This window comes from Schistocerca serialis, chromosome 2, assembly GCF_023864345.2.
Source record: "Schistocerca serialis cubense isolate TAMUIC-IGC-003099 chromosome 2, iqSchSeri2.2, whole genome shotgun sequence".
NCBI lineage: Eukaryota > Metazoa > Arthropoda > Insecta > Orthoptera > Acrididae > Schistocerca > Schistocerca serialis.
This window is the reverse complement of record NC_064639.1, coordinates 808,480,695-808,506,319: the sequence shown is the minus strand read 5'-3', so window position 1 is coordinate 808,506,319 and position 25,625 is coordinate 808,480,695. Positions and strand designations below refer to the sequence as shown.

The following is a 25,625-nucleotide window of genomic DNA, read 5'->3' as shown; positions in this document are numbered from 1 at the left end:
GGCGGAGTACATGCCATGCACCACACTGAAATGTGTGAAGGCATAATCATTTAAAATCGAAAGGTCGAGCTGTGTCAATACATTCTCAACAGCGGCGCCTCGACCTGTTGCCACTGACCCATCCCACAGAGGGTTATGGGCGTTGAAATCGCCAAGTAACAGGAAAGGCGGCAGCAATTGGGCTATCAGTGCACCCAGGACATGCTGCGGGACATCATCATCCAGTGGAAGATAAAGACTGCAGACGGTAACAGTCTGTGGCGTCCACACCCGAACAGCGACAGCCTCTAAAGGTGTTTGCAGAGGGACAGACTTGCTGTGAAGGGAGTGAAGGACATAGATGCAGACGCCACCAGATACCCTTTCATAAGCGGCCCGGTTCCTATAATAACCCTGATAGCCACGGAGGACGGGGGTTCGCATTGCCGGAAACCAAGTTTCTTGCAGAGCAATACATATGAAAGGGTGAAGGCTGAGAAGTTGTTGGAGCTCAGCTAAATGGTGGAAAAAACCGCTGCAGTTCCACTGGAGTATGGTATTGTCCATGGCTGAGAAAGGCGTGAAGGGACTGGGGAGGCAGTTTACGCCACTGGGTCACTTGCTGCCACCGATTCAGTACCCGCATGAGTGACATCCATTGCATCTGAGGGTCCAGCAAGATCCAGCAGGTCTTCACCAGACGCCTGAATCTTTTTCTCCTTCTGTTTCTCTCGCTGTGCCTTCGGTGGTTCAGGATGGGAGGGCTTCCGTGGGTCAGTCGCAGGGACGGACGACGACCGTGAGGCCCTACAACCAGCGGCCGGTGGTTGTTTCAGCCACTTGCGGGTATCTGCTTTTTCGCTGGTCTGAACTTGCAGAGGGAGGTCCCCAAGGGACCCCTTCCTGGTGAGAGGAGCCGAAGAAGTCTGATGCTTCTCCGGCTGGGAAGGGGGAACAGATGTCCCCGATGGTTGGGGCAGTGTTGCTCCTGAAGTAGATGGAGCAGGAGCAACAGGGAGTGAAGTGCCCCCACCACCAAAGGGGCAGGTGTGGTCCTCTGGCTCTGAGAGCTGACGGTGTGTGGTGCAGCTATGGGAACTGTAGCAGGAGTGACAGTGGCGGCATAAGAGGACGTCATGCGTACTGGATGAAGTCATTCAAATTTCCGCTTAGCCTCAGTGTACGTCAGTCGATCAAGGGTCTTGTATTCCATTATTTTCCGTTCTTTTTGAAGAATCTTAACAGTCCGGAGAGCAAGGGGGATGGTTCTCTCTGCAGTTGACACAGATGGGAGGCGGGGCACATGGAGTATCAGGATGGGATGGTCGACCACAATCGTTACATATGAAGCTGGAAGCACAGCGGGAAGACATATGGCCGAACTTCCAACACTTGAAGCACTGCATCGGGGGAGGGATATATGGCTTGACATCACAACGGTACACCATCACCTTGACCTTCTCAGGTAATGAGTCACCCTCGAAGGCCAAGATGAAGGCACCGGTGGCAACTTGGTGATCCCTCAGACCCTGGTGGACGCGCTGGAGGAAATGGACACCTTGTTGCTCTAAGTTGGCGTGCAGCTTGTCATCGGACTGTAAAAGAAGATCTATATGGAAAATAAAGCCCTGGACCATATTTAAGGTTTTATGTGGGGTGATAGTAACAGAAACATCCCCCAGCTTCGTACAAGTGAGCAAGGCTCATGACTGGGCAGAGGATGCTGTTTTTATTAAGACTGACCCTGACTGCATTTTGGACAAGCCCTCCATCTCCCCGAACTTGTCTTCTAAATGTTCTACAAAGAACTGAGGCTTCACAGACACAAAGGATTCCCCGTCAGCTCTGGTACAGACGAGATACCGGGGCGAATACCTTTCGCTGTCATTCATAGCCTTTCGTTCCTCCCATGGTGTGCCCAGGGAGGGGAACGATTTGGGGTCATACACTTTAGCCTTAAAGTGAGCTTTTGAATGCTTAGAGACTGCTGGTGGCTGGCCACCAGCAAGAGAAGATGTGCCACGCTTCATTGCGTGTCATCCACCCTGATGCCACCTCTTCCGACCAAGAGCCCTCCCCACAGGAGCCACCCAGCCACAGCAAAGGCCACCTGGCAGGATGGCCATTGCTGGGAGTGCTGATGCCCCAGGGAGATGGTCATCTACTCCTTGGCATACATGGGGAGTTAATGGCGCAGGCATCAGTAGAGCGATCCCTGTGTTATCAGGGGGCTACAACCAACAGGGTACATGGCAGCCCCACCACAACGGACTGGCTACCGTGCTGGATTTTAGGTGACATGTAGTCCATGGTCGCCGTCAATGCAGAAAATGGCACTGCACATTGCGTGGCGGAAAGTGCACACAGGAATGTATCCATGCCCAAGAGATGGAGAGCAGGCAGGACTGCAATGCAACGATGAATAAGCTGGCGAAAGTTCTCAATGCAAGATGGACACAGTGCACCAAGTGAGGCAACCTTCCCCAGTCGGCTCACTCTTCGGAAAAATTTTGAGATATGGAGGTCAAACCTGACAGGGGACCCTCACATAAGGCCGAAACGTTTGAGACTGCTTTTAGTCGCCTCTTACAACAGGCAGGAATACCACGAACCTATTCTAACCCCAGAACCTGCAGGGGGGTATGCTAATGGGAAACCACCACTGTCCTTACTATCAGAATCTGATTTAAAATAGTCTTCTGCAGCGCTGCTTGTACTCCCAGTTGTATAATTAAATTTTCTACTCATTCTTCCATAATGCCTTCATTTCTGGCTGCCCGTCTGGTGACACTTTCAGTACTGTTCACAATGGCACTGAAGTGACAATGGTATGGAGGAAGCAGAACAATCTCATACCTGTGCCTTTTGGCAATCTCATCAATTATCCATGTCAGAGATTGTGGTCTCTTTTGTGCCACAATTTCAAGTAATTCTGCCTTCTTCATATCTTCTCTCAAACCCACTTTTCTTTGTTTCAGCCACTGAATAATATCTCCTTTTTTCATTGCAGAAGTTGACACCCTATTGTTAACAATGGAATGATAAGGGACATTGTCCGTGATGATCACTGACGGACTTGTCAGATTCGTCATAAGCGATGTTTTGAACCACTTTTGAAAAACCACAATTTTCATCTCTTTGTCGTAATCACCTGTCTTTTTTGACCAGAACATTAACAAGCAGTTTGGCACAAAACCAGCTGATATACCTGCATTCACCCTCTTCTTCCAACAGACACTACCGTGGTCCCCTCGAGCTTTCCATCACTCAGCTTCTGCATAATGAATGGTTAGCATAACCCATGTTTCGTCTAGCCACACTACATTTTCAAATCTCACACCCATGAATCTGTATAGAAATCTGCATCATCATGTGACTGCATCCACCTTTTCCATCAATATGTTATGTGCATTAAACACCGAACAGCTGAAGTCTATGTCTTTCAGCATAGTACATAATGAAATTTTGCTTCCTTCAAAAAGACTGTCTTTCTGAAGTGACTCAAGTAATTTAAATAGAGTGGGATGTTCCCCTCTCTTATAATAGCCATATACACAATGACTAAGAGCATCTTTCTGAAAATTGTCTAAAGCTGTCACTTGCTTCTTCCTTGGTCGCTTCTTTCCTGATGTATGCAGCCTTGTTGTGCCACTCTCACCACAGTCTATACTGTACTGTTTTTTCCCCTATTGTTACAACAACGTTCTTGCTTATTTTCAATGCTGGTGCAGTTTCCTTAAAAACCTAAGCAACAGGAAATAAGGGCTCACCTTTTTCCTTTTCTTTTTCAAAGTAGTCCCTCACTGAACATGCAAATTTACGTGCTTGGCTCTGTAGCACACTTTTCTTCACTTCACATGTTGTGCTGGCACTACTCGCTGCACCGGACATTGTTTAAAAGGAAACAGAAGTAAATAAACACTAACAACAACAAAAACAAAATAAACTACAAAATGAACTATTAATACAAACAAAGAAACAGCAGCACCAGTTGTATGTGAGACACTCACTGGCACATTTCTGAAATGCACATATCAGGTAGCAGAGCAGCAGTGTGGCTCCTGCTAAATGCTTGAGTACAGTTCATCGTTGGCTGGCTACCTGCAGTCGCTGGGCAATTTAATGACCCTACTGAGCCGTCATTATCGAACACTCATTTCCCAGAATATACTCACATAATCTTCAATAGTCTATTTTGCTCCACAAGTAACAAAAGTCATCTAATGCTTTTAGTGTCTCATTTCATAATTTTATGTCCTTGCCATCACCTGATTTAATTCAACCACATTCTTATGACCTGGTTTTATTTTTCTTGTTGCCTATCTTATAACCTTTTTCAAGACTATCAATTTGGTTCATCTACACATCCAACACCTATGTTCTCTGAGGCAGAATTACTATGTTACTGGCAGGCCTCAAGGTTTTCATTACTTTATCCTGAAATTTAATTCCTTCTCCAAATTCTTCTTTGGATCCTTTAATGCTTGCATATTTGTCAGGCTGGATAACACTGTGGATAGGCTGCAATCCTACCTCACTCCTTTCTCAATTATGACTTCTGTTTCATGTACTTCGACTCTTTGTAACTGTAGTCTAGTTCCTGTACAACAAGGATATAACCTTTCACTACATGTATTTTATCCCTGCTACCTTAATCATTTCAAATACACATATGAAGTAAAGAAATTCATCATAAATAATACATCACAATTTCAGAAGAACAGTGATCGCCATACAACTCCAAATGAAAAAATGAGCTTTATTGCGCAGTACTAAAACTGTCAGTGGCTCAAAGAGGAGTTCAACATACATCAACACACATTTTTGAGCATTTACCCACATGAAATGTCTGACAGGTAGCAAAACCAGTTTTTAATCTAATCATGAACCATGGACCTTGCCGTTGGTGTGGAGGTTTGCGTGCCTCAACGATACAGATGGCTGTACCGTAGGTGCAACCACAACGGACAGGTATCTGTTGAGAGGCCAGACAAACGTGTGGTTCCTGAAGAGGGGCAGCAGCCTTTTCAGTAGTTGCAGGGGCAACAGTCTGGATGATTCACTGATCTGGCCTTGTAACACTAACCAAAACAGCCTTGCTGTGCCGGTACTGCGAACGACTGAAAGCAAGGGGAAACTACAGCTGTAATTTTTCCCGAGGACATGCAACTTTACTGTATGGTTAAATGATGATGGCGTCCTCTTGCGTAAAATATTCCAGAGGTAAAATAGTCCCCCATTCAGTTCTCTGGGCAGAGACTACTCACGAGGACATCGCTATCAAGAGAAAGAAAACTGGTGTTCTACGGATCGGAGCGTGGAATGTCATATCCCTTAATCGGGCAGGTAGGTTAGAAAATTTAAAAAGGGAAATGGATAGGTTAAAGTTAGATATAGTGGGAATTAGTGAAAATTATGGAACTATCAGTTTAATAAGTCACAGCTGCAAAATACTAACAAGAATTCTTTACAGACGAATTGAAAAACTGGTAGAAGCCGACCTCGGGGAAGATCAGTTTGGATTCCGTAGAAATGTTGGAACACATGAAGCAATACTGACCTTACGACTTATCTTAGAAGAAAGATTAAGGAAAGGCAAACCTACATTTCTAGCATTTGTAGACCTTGAGAAAGCTTTTTACAATGTTGACTGAAATACTCTCTTTCAAATTCTAAAGGTGGCAGGGGTAAAATACGGGGAGCAAAAGGCTATATACAATTTGTACAGAAACCAGACGGCAGTTATAAGAGTCGAGGGACATGAAAGAGAAGCAGTGGTTGGGAAGGGAGTGAGACAGGGTTGTAGCCTCTCCCCGATGTTATTCAATCTGTATATTGAGCAAGCAGTAAAGGAAACAAAAGAAAAATTTGGAGTAGGTATTAAAATCCATGGAGAAGAAATAAAAACTTTGAGGTTCTCCGATGACATTGTAATTCTGTCAGAAACAGCAAAGGACTTGGAAGAGCAGCTGAACGGAATGGATAGTGTCTTGAAAGGAGGGTATAAGATGAACATTAACAAAAGCAAAACAAGGATAATGGAATGTAGTTGAATTAAGTCGGGTGATGCTGAGGGTATTAGATTAGGAAATGAGACAAAAGAAGTAAAGGAGTTTTGCTATTTGGGGAGCAAAATAACTGATGATGGTTGAAGTAGAGAGGATATAAAATGTAGACTGGCAATGGCAAGGAAAGCATTTCTGAAGAAGAGAAATTTGTTAACATCGAGTATAGATTTAAGTGTCAGGAAGTCGTTTCTGAAAGTATTTGTATGGAGTGGAGCCATGTATGGAAGTGAAACATGGACAATAAATAGTTTGGACAAGGAGAGAATAGAAGCTTTCGAAATGTGGTGCTACAGAAGAATGCTGAAGATTAGATGGGTAGATCACATAACTAATGAGGAGGTACTGAATAGAATTTGGGGAGAAGAGGAGTTTGTGGCACAACTTGACAAGAAGAAGGGACCGGTTGGTAGGACATGTTCTGAGGCATCACTAATTTAGGACTGGAGGGCAGCGTGGAGGGTAAAAATCGTAGAGGGTGACCAAGAGATGAATACATTAAGCAGATTCAAAAGGATGTAGGATGCAGTAAGTACTGGGAGATGATGAAGCTTGCACAGGATAGAGTAGCATGGAGAGCTGCATCAAACCAGTCTCAGGACTGAAGACCACAACAACAACAATCTATTCTAAAGTCATTTCTTGAATTTCCATGGACTAATCTCTATTTAAAAACTAGTAGCCTCTAAAAAGAGGTAGTTGCATGAGTGTGATTAAAAATAATGTGTTCATTAATGTTAACACTAATCATGTACTCACATCTTGTAAACTGACTCGTTCCACTTCATTTCAATAAAAATAACTGTTCAAATTATCTGTGGATTAGTAACTAACTAGAAGTGTGCTTCTGTCAACACTACCAAAAAATGTCTCTAAGTCTACAAATGCTATAGAGATGGGTTTGCCTTTCTTTAACCTATCTCCTACAAGAAGTTGCAAGGTTAGTATTATCTTGCATGTTACTACATTTCTCTGGAACCCACACAGATTTCCCACGAGGATGTTTTCTACAGATTTTTCCATTCTTCTGTAAATCCTGCATTTTTATATTTTCTGCTTCTGTTGATTGAATTCAGTATCTCCTGTGTTTTTCAAGGAGTTCAACTAGTCCTTGTCTTTTTGCCCAGGTGATCATCATCTACTTTCATAATTTCATCCTTCAAAGCTACCCATTCATCTTCTACTGTATTTCCTTCCCCAGTTTCAATGCAACATTGCCTACCTCTTTCTGAAACTCCCAACAGCCTCTGGTTCTTTCAAATTATTGAAGTCTCACCTCCTTAGTTTTCATACCTTTTTGCAGTTTCTTAAATTTTAATCTACAGCTCATACCTAATAAATTGGGGTTGGAGTCCACATCTGCCCCTGGAAAATTCTCATAGTTTAAAATGTAGTTTAAAAATCTCTGCCTTACCATTATATAACCAATCTGAAACCTTACCATGTCTCTAGTTCTTCCACATATACAACCTTCTCACATGATTCTTAAACCATCTTTTTAGCAAAGATTAAATTATGCTCCATGCAAAATTCTACCTGACAGGTCGCTCTTTCATTCCTTTCCTGTAGTCTATATTCTCTTACTATTTTTTCTCTCTTACTCTTGCTACTATCAAATTTCAGTCTCCCAGCACAACTGAATTTTCCTCTCCCTATCTGAATTATTTCTTTTATTTAATCATACATTATCGCAATCTGTTCGCCACCTACAGAGATAGCTGTTGCCATATAAACTTGTGGCGAGTGTTGGTTTTGTGTCTATTTTTGCTATGATAATGTGTTCACTATACCATTCATAGTAGGTTACCCATATTTCTCTTTTTTTAATAATTATGAGAACTTTTCTGCATTACTGCTACCTGATTACATAATTATAACCCTGCACTGACCTGGCCAGAAGACCTGTCCTGCCTGCCACTGCACTTCACTAATTCCCAGTACATCTAACTTCAACCTAGTTTTCTAACCCCGCAGCTCAATTAAGGGATCTAACACTCCACACACTGATTTGTAGAATGTTAATGAGAGTTACAAAATATCAGTAACTGGCTGTGGTTTTCTGAATTTATTAACAACTAAAATCTAAGATTTGCTTTGCAGTTTCCATGAAGTATTGACTCACCAAAACTGCAACGTAGTCACCAGGCACAACCTGTTTCCTCTGTGATGACATCTTGCTTTGAGGGATTTCTGTAGCAGGAAAGATAACTTTGATATTTCCATCATTCCTTCCAGCTAAATTCTTCACTGACCTCTTACTTGGCTGTAACCAAAATGAGCTGGTTATTAAAATTGACTTTATAAAAAATAATTAAAGTAACTTGAATGGATATCACAAAGTTGATCAAATTCAGCTAAGTTAAAATGACCGAAGAGAAAAATCTGAATGTTAAGGGTGGATACGTTACATTTAAAACATGTACAGAAAGCAACAACCATGACAAAATACACAGAACAGAGTGTTACTGGAAAATCCATAACAATTGCTGGAGTGCTGAATGAAAGACACAGTGCATACATTAAAGTAATCAAGTATCATGAAGTAAGAAAGAGGACATTATGGAGTAAATATGTGAAAATAAGTCTGAGCATGCAGATAGTACTTGATACTTCATGGAAGATAAAAAAAAGAAAAAACAGAAAAAAGTAGCATGAGTATGTTGTATCCTGCTACTAGTACATGTGAGTGTGTGTGTGTCCTAAGTATAGTGTCTCCACATGTGTGTACTTAAATCAACTGCCAACTGTATCAGCGCGGGCTGGCCTCCTGTAGAAAGCATGCACATGGCACAATCTCTGCTTGTCTTGTTACGTGTGAACTCACGAGAGGCTTAAGTCCATTTTTGTTCACAGGTTTGTAAATAAAGCCATATTTTTGTTAAAAAAAATAAAAAAAGAAAGGAGGAAAGTAAAGAAAAAAATGACATACAGAAGGTGCAACATAAGTGATAAACACAACAGCAGATGTGAGCTGTACAAACTAAAAGAACATGGTGAGACTGACACAGTGCTGCTCCGTAAGTATATAGGTGCAAGTCACCAGTAGGCAGCACAGCGAAGACTGTGACGCGTGCACACTTTATACAGGTGGCACCTAGTGGCCAGCCCACACTAAAGCAGTTGGCTCCTGATTGAAGTACACACAAATGGCGACACTACATTTGGCGCACTCACACTGACATACCCTAGTAGCAGGATACAGTAGAGTACAGTGAAACCTTGCTTAACGACCACCTCCCATAACAGAACAACTCGCATAACGAGCAAAACAAAATACTTGCTCAACAAGCGATGTTTCACATAACGAGTGACGACAATGTAGTGTGACTTCACCAGCCGTTTACATGCAGTGGAGAAACATTCAAGAATATGAACACCTTTCACTGTCGGCAGCAGCATATGAACAACATCTTTAGTACGTACTTTTGTCTGGGTTTAGTGCTCTTTCTGCTACAATCTTAGTACTGCTTGTGATCACACATTTTTCTAAACTTCAGTTCACACAGTGTGCTTTTGTGTGCAAATTTTAATAACCTTCATAGAAATGTGCCCAAAGATAAAGTGGCCAAGAAGATGACCACAACAGAAAGAAAATGACCTTAGAAATGAAATGTAAAATCACTGAAAAATGTGAACGTGATGTGAGTGCTGCTGATTTAACATGCACTTACAATCGGTCTACATTAACTATTTGCACTATCCTCAAGAACAAGGGAACAAGGACACAACTTAGTAGATAGGTGCTTCAAAGGGAGTGAGAAGAGTACCTAAACAATGGTTTCGTATTCTGGATGTTGTCAAAAGGTTACTCCTTATACAGATAAATGAAAATCAATTGCAATGGGCCACTATTAATGAAAACATCATTTGTGAGCAGGCAAGAATGATTTTTGCCGACCTCATTAACACAACGCCAGGATCATCAGCAGCAGAAGACGTGTTTAAGGGAAGCTGTGGGTGGTTCAAGAAGTTTAAGAGAAAAACCAGCATCCACAGCATTGTGAGGCACAATGAAGCAGCCAGCTCTGACACAAAGGCTGCAGAGGACTACTTCAGCAACTTCAAGGTGCTCATAGATTTTGAGGATTATCTGCTGCAACGCGGTTTTTAATTTTGATGAGATGGATTTATTCTGGAAAAAATGCCAGAGCTTACCTTGTAACAGCAGAGAAGAATGCATTGCCTAGTCAGAAGCCAATGAAAGACCATCTCACACTGCTATTCTGTGCCAATGCAAGTGGAGATTTGAAAATTAAACTGCTGCTTGTTTACCATTCAGAAATTCCACAAGCCTTCAAGAAGTGCAAAGTCCAGAAGAGCAGGTTAAATGTGATGTGGTGGTCCAACAACAAGGCTTGGGTGATGCGAGATCTTTTTTGTGATTGAATCAATGAAGTTTTTGGTTCTTCAGTGAAAAAATATTTGCGTAAGATGAATCTGCCACTCCATGTCTTGCTTGTTATGGACAATGCTCCTGCCCATTCTCCAGGCCTACAAGAACATATCCTTCAAGAATTTCAATCATATCCCTCAAGAATTTTAATTCATCAAGATCGGATTTCTGCCTCCCAATACCACTCCATTACTCTAGCCTATGGACCAGCACGTTATTTCTAACTTTAAGAAGCTCTACACTAAAGCACTCTTCGAGCGCTGCTTTGAGTTGACTGACGCAAACAGTCTCACTCTCAGAGAGTTTTGGAAATATCACTTTAACATTGTTGCCTGTGTCAAGATGACCTAAGAGGTGTGGGAAGGAGTTACAAAGAGAACTTTCACTTCTGCTTGGAAGCAGCTTTGGCTGAAGTGCATTGTCAAATGTGACTCTGAGTCATTTGAGTCACTACCTGTGGCACCTGTAGTAAACGAGATTGTGTCTTTGGTCAAGAGCATGGGACTAGACATGGATAACAATGATATCAATGAGAGTGTGGGAGATCACAGCCAAGAGATGACCACCAAAGAGCTTATGCAGTTTCACTGCATTTCACAGAAGGAAGCTGTGGAGAGGGCTTCTTCTTCTTCTTCTTCTTCTTCTTCTTCAGAGGAGGAGGAGGAGGAGGAGGAGGAGGAGGCTGCGGTAACACCAAAGCAGCAACCTTCTGGTACAGTCAGAGAAATGCTGAAAGCATGGTAATCGGTTGCATCATACACTGAAAATCATCACCCCAATAAAGCAGCAACTATGCATATTACAAATGTATTTGTCGATAATGCTGTGTCACTTTTTCACCAAGTGTTGAAGTGTTGACAGAAACAAATGACTATGGATAGCTTCTAGTAAAAAAGTATTAGTTACATATCTTGAATAATGAAGTACATAATACTGTATGCATAATCTGCTTTGAATAAATAGCATTAATAAGATAAAACTTTTAGTACTTTTTCTGCATGGAATGCATTATCATATTTTACATTAATTTATAGAGGATAAACTGTTTCGCTTAACAAGCGTTTTGCGCTATGGGTAAGATTCTGGAATGAATTATGTTCGCTATGTGAGGTTCCACTGCAACTGAGAGAAAAATTTTAAAGTTTCGAATCAATAACAGTCAAACTCAGTACTGTATGTAATTAGTCTTCCTTTCATGTCTTAGTGTGGCAAATGAAAAATGCACAACCCACTACCTTGAGAGCATTGCTGTAAATTAATTCCAATCAGTTTCATCATAATCTTAAGAATATTTCATTTTAAATCTGAAGAACAAGTACATGAAACTGGGAAATGACCTTCATTTGTATTAAGATTAATGCCTCATTACTTATTTGTTAATGTCAAGTTGGTGTGGAAGAGAAGCTTATTTCTCTGAATTAAGGAATGATTTAAATGAACAATTCTGTAATTTCTGTGGCACACACTCTTTCAACACTGTTTGAGATTTAACAGTCAGTCTGAATAGGTTTTTCTCGTATCTCAAACAGTGTCAATACTCACATCTGTCCCAAACAATACTGGTACTTTACTATCCGTTCTGAAACTGATTCAAGTCACTGAATTATAAAAGTACATGAAAATAATTCTAATGATGAGATTGTAATTTCATAATGTTACTAACTGCACACTTTGAGACTAAGAGTACACTCCACCTAGTATCCATTGTGAACTGATGAAGCAGTCAACTGGCATGCAAATTTGGTCTACAGATCAAAGGTTAGATAAATTTGAATCTCTAAACAAATGCACAGCTGTTGTCTAGAATTTACAGCAAAATCGTGCTTGTAAATCACAACATCCCAATTGGCAAAGGGAGAAGCAGAAGTCAGTCATAGCACTGCTGAAGAAATATATATTTAACACTTATAAGCATTTATAAAAAATTAAATTGAGACAACTGGGCAGGATTTGAAGATTTTCATTCAATGGATATGAAACAATTTTTCTTGGATCATAACTGCATTTCATTTTATGGAAAGTAACAACATATTTGAATAATTCCAGAAGGAAAAAGAGGTCAAGAATACAAACCGACAGACAGGAATCACTTCTGATCACACTTCAACTTTTTTAGTCATGTAGTGATCAAGTAAAATATGTTTCACATTTCCCAATGTTTCCTGCTTTTACTTTGTGTGAAAAGAGCAAATAGTATCCAGATCTGGTAAACCATATGTGTACAAATGAAAATGCTATAAATAAATAACAGCAGACACAGTGGAAGACAAGACATGCCTTAAACATATATGAATCTAAAAAAAAAATGTAATTTAGGTACTGATCTCCTTTGTACTTTCCATCTTTCCTGAACAGTCAAATTGACTTTAATTATGTTATGATTTCACAGTGAAGTTATAATCTGATATTAAGACACCAATTGAAAAGCAGATTAGTACGATAATTGACATTTACTGTTGAGAAAATGTTAAATACTTACACCTTCCACTAAAACAAGCTCAACTTGTCCAATTTTCTCTTGGTTTAATTTGTAAACCTCATCACGAAATGCAGAAACCATTTCGATCAGTCGTCTTTGTTTTACTTCTGGTGGTACGTCATCATCAAACCTTCGATGAGCAGTCGTTTTCTACACACAAAAGGTAAGAGGCACATTAATACAAGAACTGAAGAAGCTGCTGATTATGCCACTTAAAATTATCTACAAGCAATAACATATTGGCAACAATTCTAAGTAATGTATTACACATATATCCAGTTTACAGTTACATTCATTGGTTCCTTACAAGCACTGAACAACAACCTATCTCACAGCATAAGGAAAACTGAAACACATTAAGTCAACTAACCGATTTACATCCCTACGTAAAAATATATTTGATGCTTAAATTTATACTGCATAAATCATTCTCAGGCCGGTGCTTATTATTTCATTGTGTTTACTGTGCGATTCATAGATTATATGTGCTAAAATTGATTACTTGTATCCCTCTGTGAAGCTGTTAATAGTTTATTTTAAGCTTCTTAGTTTTAATGGGCGCAACATGGGAGCGATATATAAGAGACTGAAAAATATTCACAGATTCCATGGTGAAAATTTATCCCTCGAATTTTCTTGGCATATTTTTATAATATTTGTGCAGATCATTTAATGGTCTATGTCCTAAGATTTGTCCACATTTCGCTGACTCCTTCGAACAGTGCCATAGCCCTTTGGCCACACCGAGTGAGGTGCTGCAGCGGTTACCACACTGGACAGGAGGATGTCAGTTCATACCTGCATCCAGCCATCCATATTTAGTTTTTCTGTTATTTCCCTAAATCGCTTAATGCACACAATAGGATGGGTCCTTTGAAAGAGCACGGCCAATTTCATTTCCCATCCTTGACACATTCTGAGCTTGTGCTCCATCTCTAATGACCTTGTTGTCGGCGGAACATTAAATCCAATCTTTCTTCCTTTGACCACTGCAGCTCTCATTTGAAGTCTTTCAAAGTCCTCTATCTGTTGGATTTAATACTGGTCACATACACATTTAAGCAGTATTTCAGTAGCTACATCAACATCTGCACATATACTCTGCAAGCCATCACACGGTGCATGGCAGTAGGTGCGCTTTGCATCACTACCACAAACATTTCCTTTCCTGTCTCATTCACAAATAGAGTGAGGGGAAAAACAACTGCCTATATGTCTCCATATGAGCCCTAATTTATTTTACCTGCATATTAATTATGGGAAACATACGTTGGTGCATTTACCTTCATTCTGCAGTCAGCTACAAATACAAGTTCTCTAATTTTTCTCCATACTGTTTTGGGAAAAGAATGTCATTTTCCCTCCAGGGATTCTGTAGTACTCACATATCAACTGAACCTACTGGTAACAATCCTACAGCACACCTCTGAACTGGTTCAATGTGTTCTCTGACCCGGTGGGGATCCAAAACACACTAGCAGAACTCAAGAATGGGCCCCACCACCATCCTATAAGCAATCTCCTTCATAGATGAGCTACATTTTCCTAAAATTGTCACAAGAACACAAAGTCGGCCATTCACATTTCCTACTACTGTCCTTACATGCTCATTCCATTTCATATTGCTCTGCAATGTTATGCCTAAATATTTAATCAATATGGCAGTGCGAAGCATCACACTACTAATGCTGCATTTGATTCTGGGATTGTTTTCCCTACTTATCCGCATTAATTTACATTTTTCTACAAGCTGTCTTTCATTCAAACAAACTAGAAACTTTGTTGACGTCGTCTCATATCCCCTGACAATCAGTCAAAGACGACATCTTCCTGTACACCACAGCATCATTAGCAAACAGCCACAGACTGCTACTTACCCTGTCTGTCAGACATTTCTGTATATAGAGAATAAGATCAGCCCAATCACATTACCCTGTGCCACTCCTAATGATACACTTGTCTCTGATGAACACTCTTCATCAAATACAATGTACTGGATTCTATTACTTATGAAGTCTTTGAGCCACGCACATATCCGGGAACCTAGCCCATATGATCAGACCTTCATTAACAGTCTGCAGTGGGACATCATGCGAAATGCTTTCAGGAAATGTAGGAATATGGAATTTGCCCGTTGCCCTTCATCCAGGGTTTGCAGGATATAAAGTGTGAAGGGGCATGCTGAGTTTCGCACAAGGAATCCTTTCTAAATTGTGCTGATTTGTGGGCAGAAGCTCTTCCATCTCAAGGAAATTTATTATATTCAAACTGAGAAAATGTTCAAGAATTCTGCAGCAAACAGATGTTACTTCTGGCAGGTCCATTCTTTTGGCCTTCTTATATACAGGAGTCATCTGTGATTTTTTCCAGTCACTTGGGATTCTGCATTGGGCAAAAGATCTCTGATAAATGCAAGTTAAGTAAGGGCCCAATGTCTGTGAAATCAAATCTACATTCCATCCAGATTTGGTGACTTATGTGTTTTCAACTCTTTCAGGAAATTCTCTTTGCCAAGGATCCATTTTAATATGTCCACCATATGGAAGTCTGTGTGACAGCCAAACAATATTATGTTTGTCCAATCCTCCTGCATGAATGATTTCTTAAAAGTAAAATTTAAAACTTTATGCTTTCTTTTGGCTGTCTTCTACTGGCACATCAGACTGGTCAACAGGTGACTGGATAGAAGCTTTCAACCTGCTTAGTGATTTTACATAGGGCTAGAGTTTTCTTGGGTTATCAGCAAGATCTTTTGCTGAGGTATGACAGTGGTGGCAGTTGTCGGCTTCATCCATCGATCTTTTTAAAACTGCATGAATTTTTGCTATATTGGGCTGTCATCATTTGCGTGTTCTATTTTGAATCAAGAATGCAACAGTCTCTGCTTGCTCAGCATTTTCCAATTTTCTCACTAAACAAAGTAGGATCTTTTCTGTGCTTAATCCGCTTCGTAGTGTCATACTCCCCCCCATGAACCATGGACCTTGCCGTTGGTGGGGAGGCTTGCGTGCCTCAGCGATACAGATAGCCGTACCGTAGGTGCAACCACAACGGAAGGGTATCTGTTGAGAGGCCAGACAAACGTGTGGTTCCTGAAGAGGGGCAGCAGCCTTTTCAGTAGTTGCAAGGGCAACAGTCTGGATGATTGACTGATCTGGCCTTGTAACAATAACCAAAACGGCCTTGCTGTGCTGGTACTGCGAACGGCTGAAAGCAAGGGGAAACTACAGCCGTAATTTTTCCCGAGGGCATGCAGTTTTACTGTATGATTACATGATGATGGCGTCCTCTTGGGTAAAATATTCCGGAGGTAAAATAGTCCCCCATTCGGATCTCCGGGCGGGGACTACTCGTTATCAGGAGAAAGAAAACTGGCGTTCTACGGATCGGAGCGTGGAATGTCAGATCCTTTAATCGGGCAGGGAAATGGATAGGTTGAAGTTAGATATAGTGGGAATTAGTGAAGTTCGGTGGCAGGAGGAACAAGACTTCTGGTCAGGTGACTACAGGGTTATAAACACAAAATCAAATAGGGGTAATGCAGGAGTAGGTTTAATAATGAATAGGAAAATAGGAATGCGGGTAAGCTACTACAAACAGCATAGTGAACGCATTATTGTGGCCAAGATAGATACGAAGCCCACACCTCCTACAGTAGTACAAGTTTATATGCCAACTAGCTCTGCAGATGACGAAGAAATTGAAGAAATGTATGATGAAATAAAAGAAATTATTCAGATTGTGAAGGGAGACGAAAATTTAATAGTCATGGGTGACTGGAATTCGAGTGTAGGAAAAGGGAGAGAAGGAAACATAGTAGGTGAATATGGATTGGGGGACAGAAATGAAAGAGGAAGCCGCCTGGTAGAATTTTGCACAGAGCACAACATAATCATAACTAACACTTGGTTTAAGAATCATGAAAGAAGGTTGTATACATGGAAGAACCCTGGAGATACTAAAAGGTATCAGATAGATTATATAATGGTAAGACAGAGATTTAGGAACCAGGTTTTAAATTGTAAGACATTTCCAGGGGCAGATGTGGACTCTGACCACAATCTATTGGTTATGACCTGTAGATTAAAACTGAAGAAACTGCAAAAAGGTGGGAATTTAAGGAGATGGGACCTGGATAAACTAAAAGAACCAGAGGTTGTACAGAGATTCAGGGAGAGCATAAGGGAGCAATTGACAGGAATGGGGGAAATAAATACAGTAGAAGAAGAATGGGTAGCTTTGAGGGATGAAGTAGTGAAGGCAGCAGAGGATCAAGTAGGTAAAAAGACGAGGGCTAGTAGAAATCCTTGGGTAACAGAAGAAATATTGAATTTAATTGATGAAAGGAGAAAATATAAAAATGCAGTAAGTGAAACAGGCAAAAAGGAATACAAACGTCTCAAAAATGAGATCGACAGGAAGTGCAAAATGGCTAAGCAAGGATGGCTAGAGGACAAATGTAAGGATGTAGAGGCCTATCTCACTAGGGGTAAGATAGATACCGCCTACAGGAAAATTAAAGAGACCTTTGGAGATAAGAGAACGACTTGTATGAGTATCAAGAGCTCAGATGGAAACCCAGTTCTAAGCAAAGAAGGGAAAGCAGAAAGGTGGAAGGAGTATATAGAGGGTCTATACAAGGGGGATGTACTTGAGGACAATATTATGGAAATGGAAGAGGATGTAGATGAAGATGAAATGGGAGATACGATACTGCGTGAAGAGTTTGACAGAGCACTGAAAGACCTGAGTCGAAACAAGGCCCCCGGAGTAGACAATATTCCATTGGAACTACTGACGGCCGTGGGAGAGCCAGTCCTGACAAAACTCTACCATCTGGTGAGCAAGATGTATGAAACAGGCGAAATACCCTCAGACTTCAAGAAGAATATAATAATTCCAATCCCAAAGAAAGCAGGTGTTGACAGATGTGAAAATTACCGAACTATCAGCTTAATAAGTCATAGCTGCAAAATACTAACACGAATTCTTTACAGACGAATGGAAAAACTAGTAGAAGCCAACCTCGGGGAAGATCAGTTTGGATTCCGTAGAAACACTGGAACACGTGAGGCAATACTGACCTTACGACTTATCTTAGAAGAAAGATTAAGGAAAGGCAAACCTACGTTTCTAGCATTTGTAGACTTAGAGAAAGCTTTTGACAATGTTGACTGGAATACTCTCTTTCAAATTCTGAAGGTGGCAGGGGTAAAATACAGGGAGCGAAAGGCTATTTACAATTTGTACAGAAACCAGATGGCAGTTATAAGAGTCGAGGGACATGAAAGGGAAGCAGTGGTTGGGAAGGGAGTAAGACAGGGTTGTAGCCTCTCCCCGATGTTGTTCAATCTGTATATTGAGCAAGCAGTAAAGGAAACAAAAGAAAAATTCGGGGTAGGTATTAAAATTCATGGAGAAGAAATAAAAACTTTGAGGTTCGCCGATGACATTGTAATTCTGTCAGAGACAGCAAAGGACTTGGAAGAGCAGTTGAATGGAATGGACAGTGTCTTGAAAGGAGGATATAAGATGAACATCAACAAAAGCAAAACAAGGATAATGGAATGTAGTCTAATTAAGTCGGGTGATGCTGAGGGAATTAGATTAGGAAATGAGGCACTTAAAGTAGTAAAGGAGTTTTGCTGTTTGGGGAGCAAAATAACTGATGATGGTCGAAGTAGAGAGGATATAAAATGTAGGCTGGCAATGGCAAGGAAAGCGTTTCTGAAGAAGAGAAATTTGTTAACATCCAGTATTGATTTAAGTGTCAGGAAGTCATTTCTGAAAGTATTCGTATGGAGTGTAGCCATGTATGGAAGTGAAACATGGACAATAAATAGTTTGGACAAGAAGAGAATAGAAGCTTTCGAAATGTGGTGCTACAGAAGAATGCTGAAGATTAGATGGGTAGATCACATAACTAATGAGGAAGTATTGAATAGGATTGGGGAGAAGAGAAGTTTGTGGCACAACTTGACCAGAAGAAGGGATCGGTTGGTAGGACATGTTCTGAGGCATCAAGGGATCACAAATTTAGTATTGGAGGGCAGCGTGGAGGGTAAAAATCATAGAGGGAGACCAAGAGATGAATACACTAAGCAGATTCAGAAGGATGTAGGTTGCAGTAGGTACTGGGAGATGAAAAAGCTTGCACAGGATAGATTAGCATGGAGAGCTGCATCAAACCAGTCACAGGACTGAAGACCACAACAACAACAACAGTGTCATACTTCTTCAGAGAAAGATTTACTATCAATTTAAACTTTCCCCACAATTCCTCTATGTCCATAATAGTGGAACTAAATTTTGTCCTTTGGTAGTCTAAGTGGGATGCTAAAAAAAGTTTATCTGCTATTTTTACCAAAAATCTCTTCTAATCTTATTGACAGATTTTACTTTAGTAAATGCTGTTGCTATGATGACATCTTGATCACTAATCCCCGTCTCTATACTGATGCTGCCAATAAGGTCAGGCCTCTTTGTAACAACAAGGTCTAAAACATTTGCATTGTGTATGTGGTATCAAACTAGCTGCTCAATGCATTTTTGAAAGACATGTTTGATAGCATTTCTCAAAATTGCCTGTCCACACCAATTACAATCAATCCATAGATATCCCAGTCTACACTCAGTAGTTTAAAGTCGTCTCCAACTATGAGAGACATACAGTAATTAAAGACACAAATTAATGTAAAAAAAAGGTATTTTTATACTAACCAGGGGCAGCTCTAGCAAAATGTTACTCATGGAATACAACGTGCAATTACGGACTTTTGACTTAGAGGGACAGTAATCACAAATTCAATACGTTAATTTTTCATCTACGTAATGAACTGTTTAAATATACTTAAATTTTATAATCAGTCATTTAACATTTTTAGGTATGGAAAATAAATGGTTATGGTAGCATTGGGAACAGAGCCTGTACGAACAAATAGGCAGTTGGTGCACCTGACCACTGCGCTACCAAGCCAATATATAAATTACTGCTCAAAAATCCCTCACACTCCACATGTAAATTTTTATAGAGCTTTCACCTTTTCTTATGGTCCACTCTGGTAAATATTCCAGGAACTTGAAAAGGGCATCTACTCACATAGTTTGAGCCAAATCGGTGAGCCTCAGTCCACCCTTCCTGTTAGATTTACATTTGGAGGAGATGTAACTCTTTAAATCTCACTTTCTCCTACACGGATCTACTAGAAAATGGCCTCTTTAGCGGATCATCTACAGAAAACACTTCCATGCTAAAGTTACTCATATACTCACTTTTTTTAACACCATTAATAGCCTTTTGTCCTACAAGGATAGTAATCGTAACTAAAGTGAATATATTAATTTTATGTATATCAATTGAACTGTTTAATGATATGAATATAATAGAGGGAAACATTCCACGTGGGAAAAATATATCTAAAAACACAGATGATGTGACTTACCGAACGAAAGTGCTGGCAGGTCGATAGACACACAAACAAACACAAACATACACATGAAATTCAAGCTTTCGCAACAAACTGTTGCCTCATCAGGAAAGAGGGAAAAGCCAGAGATGGGAACTTTAAGTGTGAGGCCTTTGGGGGTAATGCCAAATGTCAGAAAGCCAGAGATTCCCTCTTTCCTGATAAGGCAACAGTTTGTTGCGAAAGCTTGAATTTCATGTGTATGTTTGTGTTTGTTTGTGTGTCTATCGACCTGCCAGCACTTTCGTTCGGTAAGTCACATCATCTGTGTTTTTAGATATAATTGAACTGTTTAAATAGATTTAAATTTCATAATTAATTCTTTAATACTGTGAAGGGAAACTCTCTCTCTCTCTCTCTCTCTCTCTCTCTCTCTCTCTCTCTCTCTCTCTGTGGTACCAGTGGGAAATGAACCCATGAGCCCGAGCCATTGAAATTGCCAGTCAGTGAACAGGACCACTTGGCCAAGGTCCCATCACATCAACTGCTCCTCAAGAATCTCTCATGTTTTATGTGGCTCAAACAACAAGACAAAATCTTCTTTGCATCAGGTTTCACGTTTTATGTGGCTCAAACAACAAGACAAAATCTTCTTTGCATCAGGCACAAGTAGGCACAGATCATCACTGGGGCAAGTGTAGTAATATTCATGGGAATTATACTGAGAAGTATAATATTACCTGCACTGTAGCAACATCTATGCAAGTTTATTAAATAAAGCACTAGATTCCATGTTTGTCCATGTTGAAACTGCAATTTCTGTTAATTAAATTCTTTGCCCAGCAAATTTTAACATTTTCACATTCCACAATGAGACCAGTGTTGATGCTATGTTCTTCCATAGCAGATCTATTGGGCTGTTAACAACTGGAAGGGCATCTGACCACCTTGCACAATTAACATGCCAAATCAAGATTTAACAGGCCAACCCAACATAAATATGGGATAAAGACTGAAGAAGAAGAAGAAGAAGAAGAATAAGAATACATTCATTTAACAATAAGGTATATCTCATATCTGTAACAAATTTTTATTTATTTTAAACAATTAATAACTAATAATAAAATACATTATTTTTATTAAATAATTCTGATTAGATATTTGTTAATTAACATTTCCATTTCATAGGAGATATAGAATACAAATAAAGGCAAAAAATATTGTTACTGGAAGGCACAATGGACCAACACAAGTATGCATCTATCCTTTGGGACCATGTCCACCCCTACATGCAGTTTGCTTTTTTTCTCCCTCGGCATGACGGCATCTATCAGGAGGACAATGAAACATGTCACACCGTTTCCTGGGTACATGCATAGTTCCAAGAGCACCAAGTTTACTGTATTCCCCTGGAAATCGAACTCCCTGAATTTAAACCTAACTCAATCAAGAATCTGTGAGACGACCTCAATCAGGATGTTCATGCAATGGGTTGTCAACCAAGAAACCTAGAGCAGCTGGCCACATCACTGGAGTCTGCATGGCTCAATATCCCTTTCAGTAGCTTCCACAACCTCAATGACAGTCTTCCTGCATGTCTCACAGCGGTTCACACTGCAAATGGTGGTTATTCAGGTTTCTCACAGGAGGTCACATTAACTTGACTGGAAAGTGTAGAATTTCTTGGCTAATGGTTCAAATGGCTCTGAGTACTATGCGACTTAACTTCTGAGGTCATCAGTCACCTAGAACTTAGAACTAATTAAACCTAACTAACTTAAGGACATCACACACATCCATGCCCAGGGCAGGATTCGAACCTGCGACCGTAGCGGTCGCTCGATTCCAGACTGTAGCGCCCAGAACTGCACGGCCACTCCGGCCGGCGTAGAATTTCTTCCATTATAAATTTCTGAATAAATGAAGTAAACTTTCAGGCGGAAGAGCATAGTCTTTAGCTAATGAAATTTCTTTTCTTGACCAATAGATGGTGGGTGAGAAGTAGATTGGAACTTGTGCAATAAGAACACGCATTTGCAGTGATTAACTGCAACTGATGGCAACTGACAGCCCTGTTAAACTAAACAGCATTAAACCAAACAGTATTCAGAACTCATCAAATCTTCAAAGATGATTTTTTTTTCCTCAGAAGTGCGTTGTACTTCTTTAGGAAATTGATATTGAGTCACTGACCTTCAAGTACTATTAAGTTCTGTGAAAATCAAAGGACCAATCCTTAACTTCCCATTGCTAAACATGGACCATTCTCAGCAGAATGAGACTTGTGAAAGGTAGTTCACGGAAAGAGATGCATAAAGGTTCACTGGCATATTACACAAGTTGTGTGAGAAGTGAAATTATATTTCAGGTAGTGTATCAAGTGTCTTGAGGAGGATATGCATAATTTCAGGCAATGATAAAAGACAGAGCTGCCATGATGGAGGAGAATGTGGCCAAGCTGGTTGTGTAGGGAGGCAGTGAATGGTTGTTTAGCAGAAGTGGAGAAGTGCTAGGAGAATGTGAGGATCTGACTCAAGAGACAGAAGGCTAAGTCCAGTGGCCAACACAGGTGCTAACTGTTTTTAAAACAGTGACCAGTCACATTCTACCTCATCAATAAGGACAATATTTGTCTCCCTTTCCAATCCAAATCAGCATTTGAAACAAATCTTTTAAAAGGCACAATGTCTGAAGTAATAATCCACAACAATTCCTTAATGGCACTTTACAGTAATGCGCAGTCAAGAGTGCAATTATGTTGCATAACCACTGAAGATGCACACAAAACTTTAATTTCAAAGACCTGAACTGCTGCACATGACATGTCTCTTTACAGATCGTAATATTTACAGAATTGACTGTAAACTGAAAATTTCTGGGTAGGCTATAGGTAAAAATTTACCAGTTGAAAATGATGAATTCATCCTAGCATGAACAGTTACACTGTAACACCTTCATTAACAATCATGCAAGTTAAGAAAATTGGCTCCAGCCTATGGACTGATACTTCTTTTCACAGAGATATCTTTCCTTCACCGGATTTAAGTCACCATCATTATTATTCTTCCATTTACCATAACTATTTTCAGTGTGAATGAAGGTCATGCTTTCGTAAAACTTATGTTATTTTAAATATATTGAGTTGTTTCTGTTCAACATTTAAGGACAAAAACAAAGAAAAATATGCAGTAACATCATACCTCTCTCATGCTGTATGGAAACAGGAAAGCTGTATTGTATTTCACTCTTTTGATCAGATCAAGTGTTTCTTGAAATTCTTCTTCTGTCTCACCACAAAAGCCACAAATAAAATCACTGGATAGTGCAACTCCTGGAACTATTTGTCGAACATGATCCACTAGTTCAAGGTAGGCTTCACGAGAGTAGCCACGTCGCATGCGTTCTAGAACTTTCGTGCTTCCACTCTGTGCAGGAAGATGCAGACTGCGACAAATGTTTGGTCGCTCATGAATTAATTGAAGAACCTGTAAAATTCAAGTATTAATCATCCACAAAGGAAACAACAGCCAAAAATGACATTTCATCCAAATAATGATACAAAGAACTCCTCTTAACCAGTGGGAGCAGATGAACAAAAGCAAAATATGACAAAATCACTGCCTTTCTGAGCCATGAGTAACCTTTATCTAACAAATGAGATAGAAAGGGCTGGGCTGGAGGGAATGGAGCCTTGTAATCTACGACCCCATATCGAGAGAGACAGAGGAAGATGGGGGGGGGGGGGGGGGATCTCATTTCTTTTAAGTCTCTGTTACTGAAAGGAAAGCAAGCAGTCATCACGTGATAGTAGTGAGATTTGTACTTATGATGATTTCAGCTCATGGCACACAAATACAATCAATCTTACCATTATATTTCAGTTGGCTGATCAAAATTCCTGACATAGGATGACCATTGTCATTATGCATAATATAACATTACACTACGTATAAGATTATTTTTAATGAAACATGTGTAGCATGCTACTTGCTTGTGTACTGCAAATTAAATGAAAAAATTGTCTATCTCTTTATGAGTATGAAAGATGCAGAAACTTTTGTCAATAACTACACATAGTAGTTTCTCAATAACTCCTTATCCAGCTGAATGACTGGTGTCAGCCATGAAGATGGAACAGTTTCTAAGTTTACTGATGTCATTAAATCTTCATGACACCAAATTTTACAAATTTATGGACAAGAAGATGCAGTAGCCAGCCTAGTCTTATTGAAATTTTTAGAGATCCAGAATAATCCACTAGTTCTGTGCCCTTTTCTGGTTGTGTGTTCAATGGACTTAATACTTATTAAACCAAGTTAGTTTAACACAAATTCTGAAAGAATGAATTCATTTCATACAACATACAACAAAAAAAGACAAATAAAAAATGAGCATATAAACTCTAAAGCTATGCATAGTTAACAGTCTGCCTCACTTCTTTTTTTAATTTCTATTGGTGGTGATCAGTTTTGATCATCATAACCATCAAACGAGGAGAGTAAGTGCATCAGGAATGTGTCTGATACAAAGCAATTTAGCAATTTAGTTCCTCCCCTCCCCTCCCCCAAGTTCTTCCACAAGGAAGTGAACTGTACCTGGATATTTTACAGGGTTGACTAGTGTTTACCAAATTACTGGTAAGATTTTGTGTTTGCGTACATCTTAGTGCATAGCTTTGTGTGAGGCTGCTTCCTCATGCAGTTCTTCTGCCACCAGAATAGTTATGTCATTGACTACATTCAAATCTCATGTTAGTACACAACACAGAGTTTCAATCAGCCAAAGATTTCTAGCACGCACTGATATTGAACTAACTGTTAGAACTACATGGTGGACTGCTAACAGTTTAGCTCCAACAGTCGTGAAGCTTTCACATACTTAGCGCTGACTGTAGTACACTGTGTTATATCTGTCAGCTGCCATTGCCAGTAAATACAATTTCGTACATGAATTAGATTATCTACTTCAGTGCTTTATGATATGATAGCAAAAATTTATAACTGACCAAGAAGAGGAGAAGAATGAGTTTGTGAAAAGCACTACAGACCAGTATTCTAACTGATATGAATTTTCAGGTGGCCAGCACTCGTTGTTCGCAACTGACATTCACAGGTGTTCAAGATATATTCCATGCAGAGGGGCATGCACTGACACACAAGAACTCCAAATTACTCATTTTTATTTACACTTCCTTAGTTAGTTGTCTTTCAGTTCAAGGTCAAAAATATTTATGTCTTGCTATTGGCTCTGACACTACATAAAAAATGATTTGTCCACTTTTTGGAACCATAATTTTTTATTTA

The 25,625-nt window shown here is 40.0% G+C and overlaps 1 protein-coding gene across 2 annotated transcripts in view; it reads right to left on the bottom strand.

The window, feature by feature from the left end:
- Nucleotides 1-25,625, bottom strand: part of LOC126458052 (CDK5RAP1-like protein) — a 129,932-nt gene that overhangs the window by 32,937 nt on the left and 71,370 nt on the right. For both annotated transcript variants that reach the window (XR_007585565.1, XM_050094850.1), the window contains exons 6-8: nucleotides 23,523-23,807; nucleotides 12,917-13,066; nucleotides 8,167-8,307 (exon numbers count right to left, since the gene is read on the bottom strand). Coding sequence is in view for 1 of the 2 variants with exons in the window: in XM_050094850.1 (XP_049950807.1) it covers nucleotides 8,167-8,307; nucleotides 12,917-13,066; nucleotides 23,523-23,807 (576 nt within the window). In the remaining variant the exon portion in view is untranslated. The remainder of the gene's footprint in view (nucleotides 1-8,166; nucleotides 8,308-12,916; nucleotides 13,067-23,522; nucleotides 23,808-25,625) is intronic.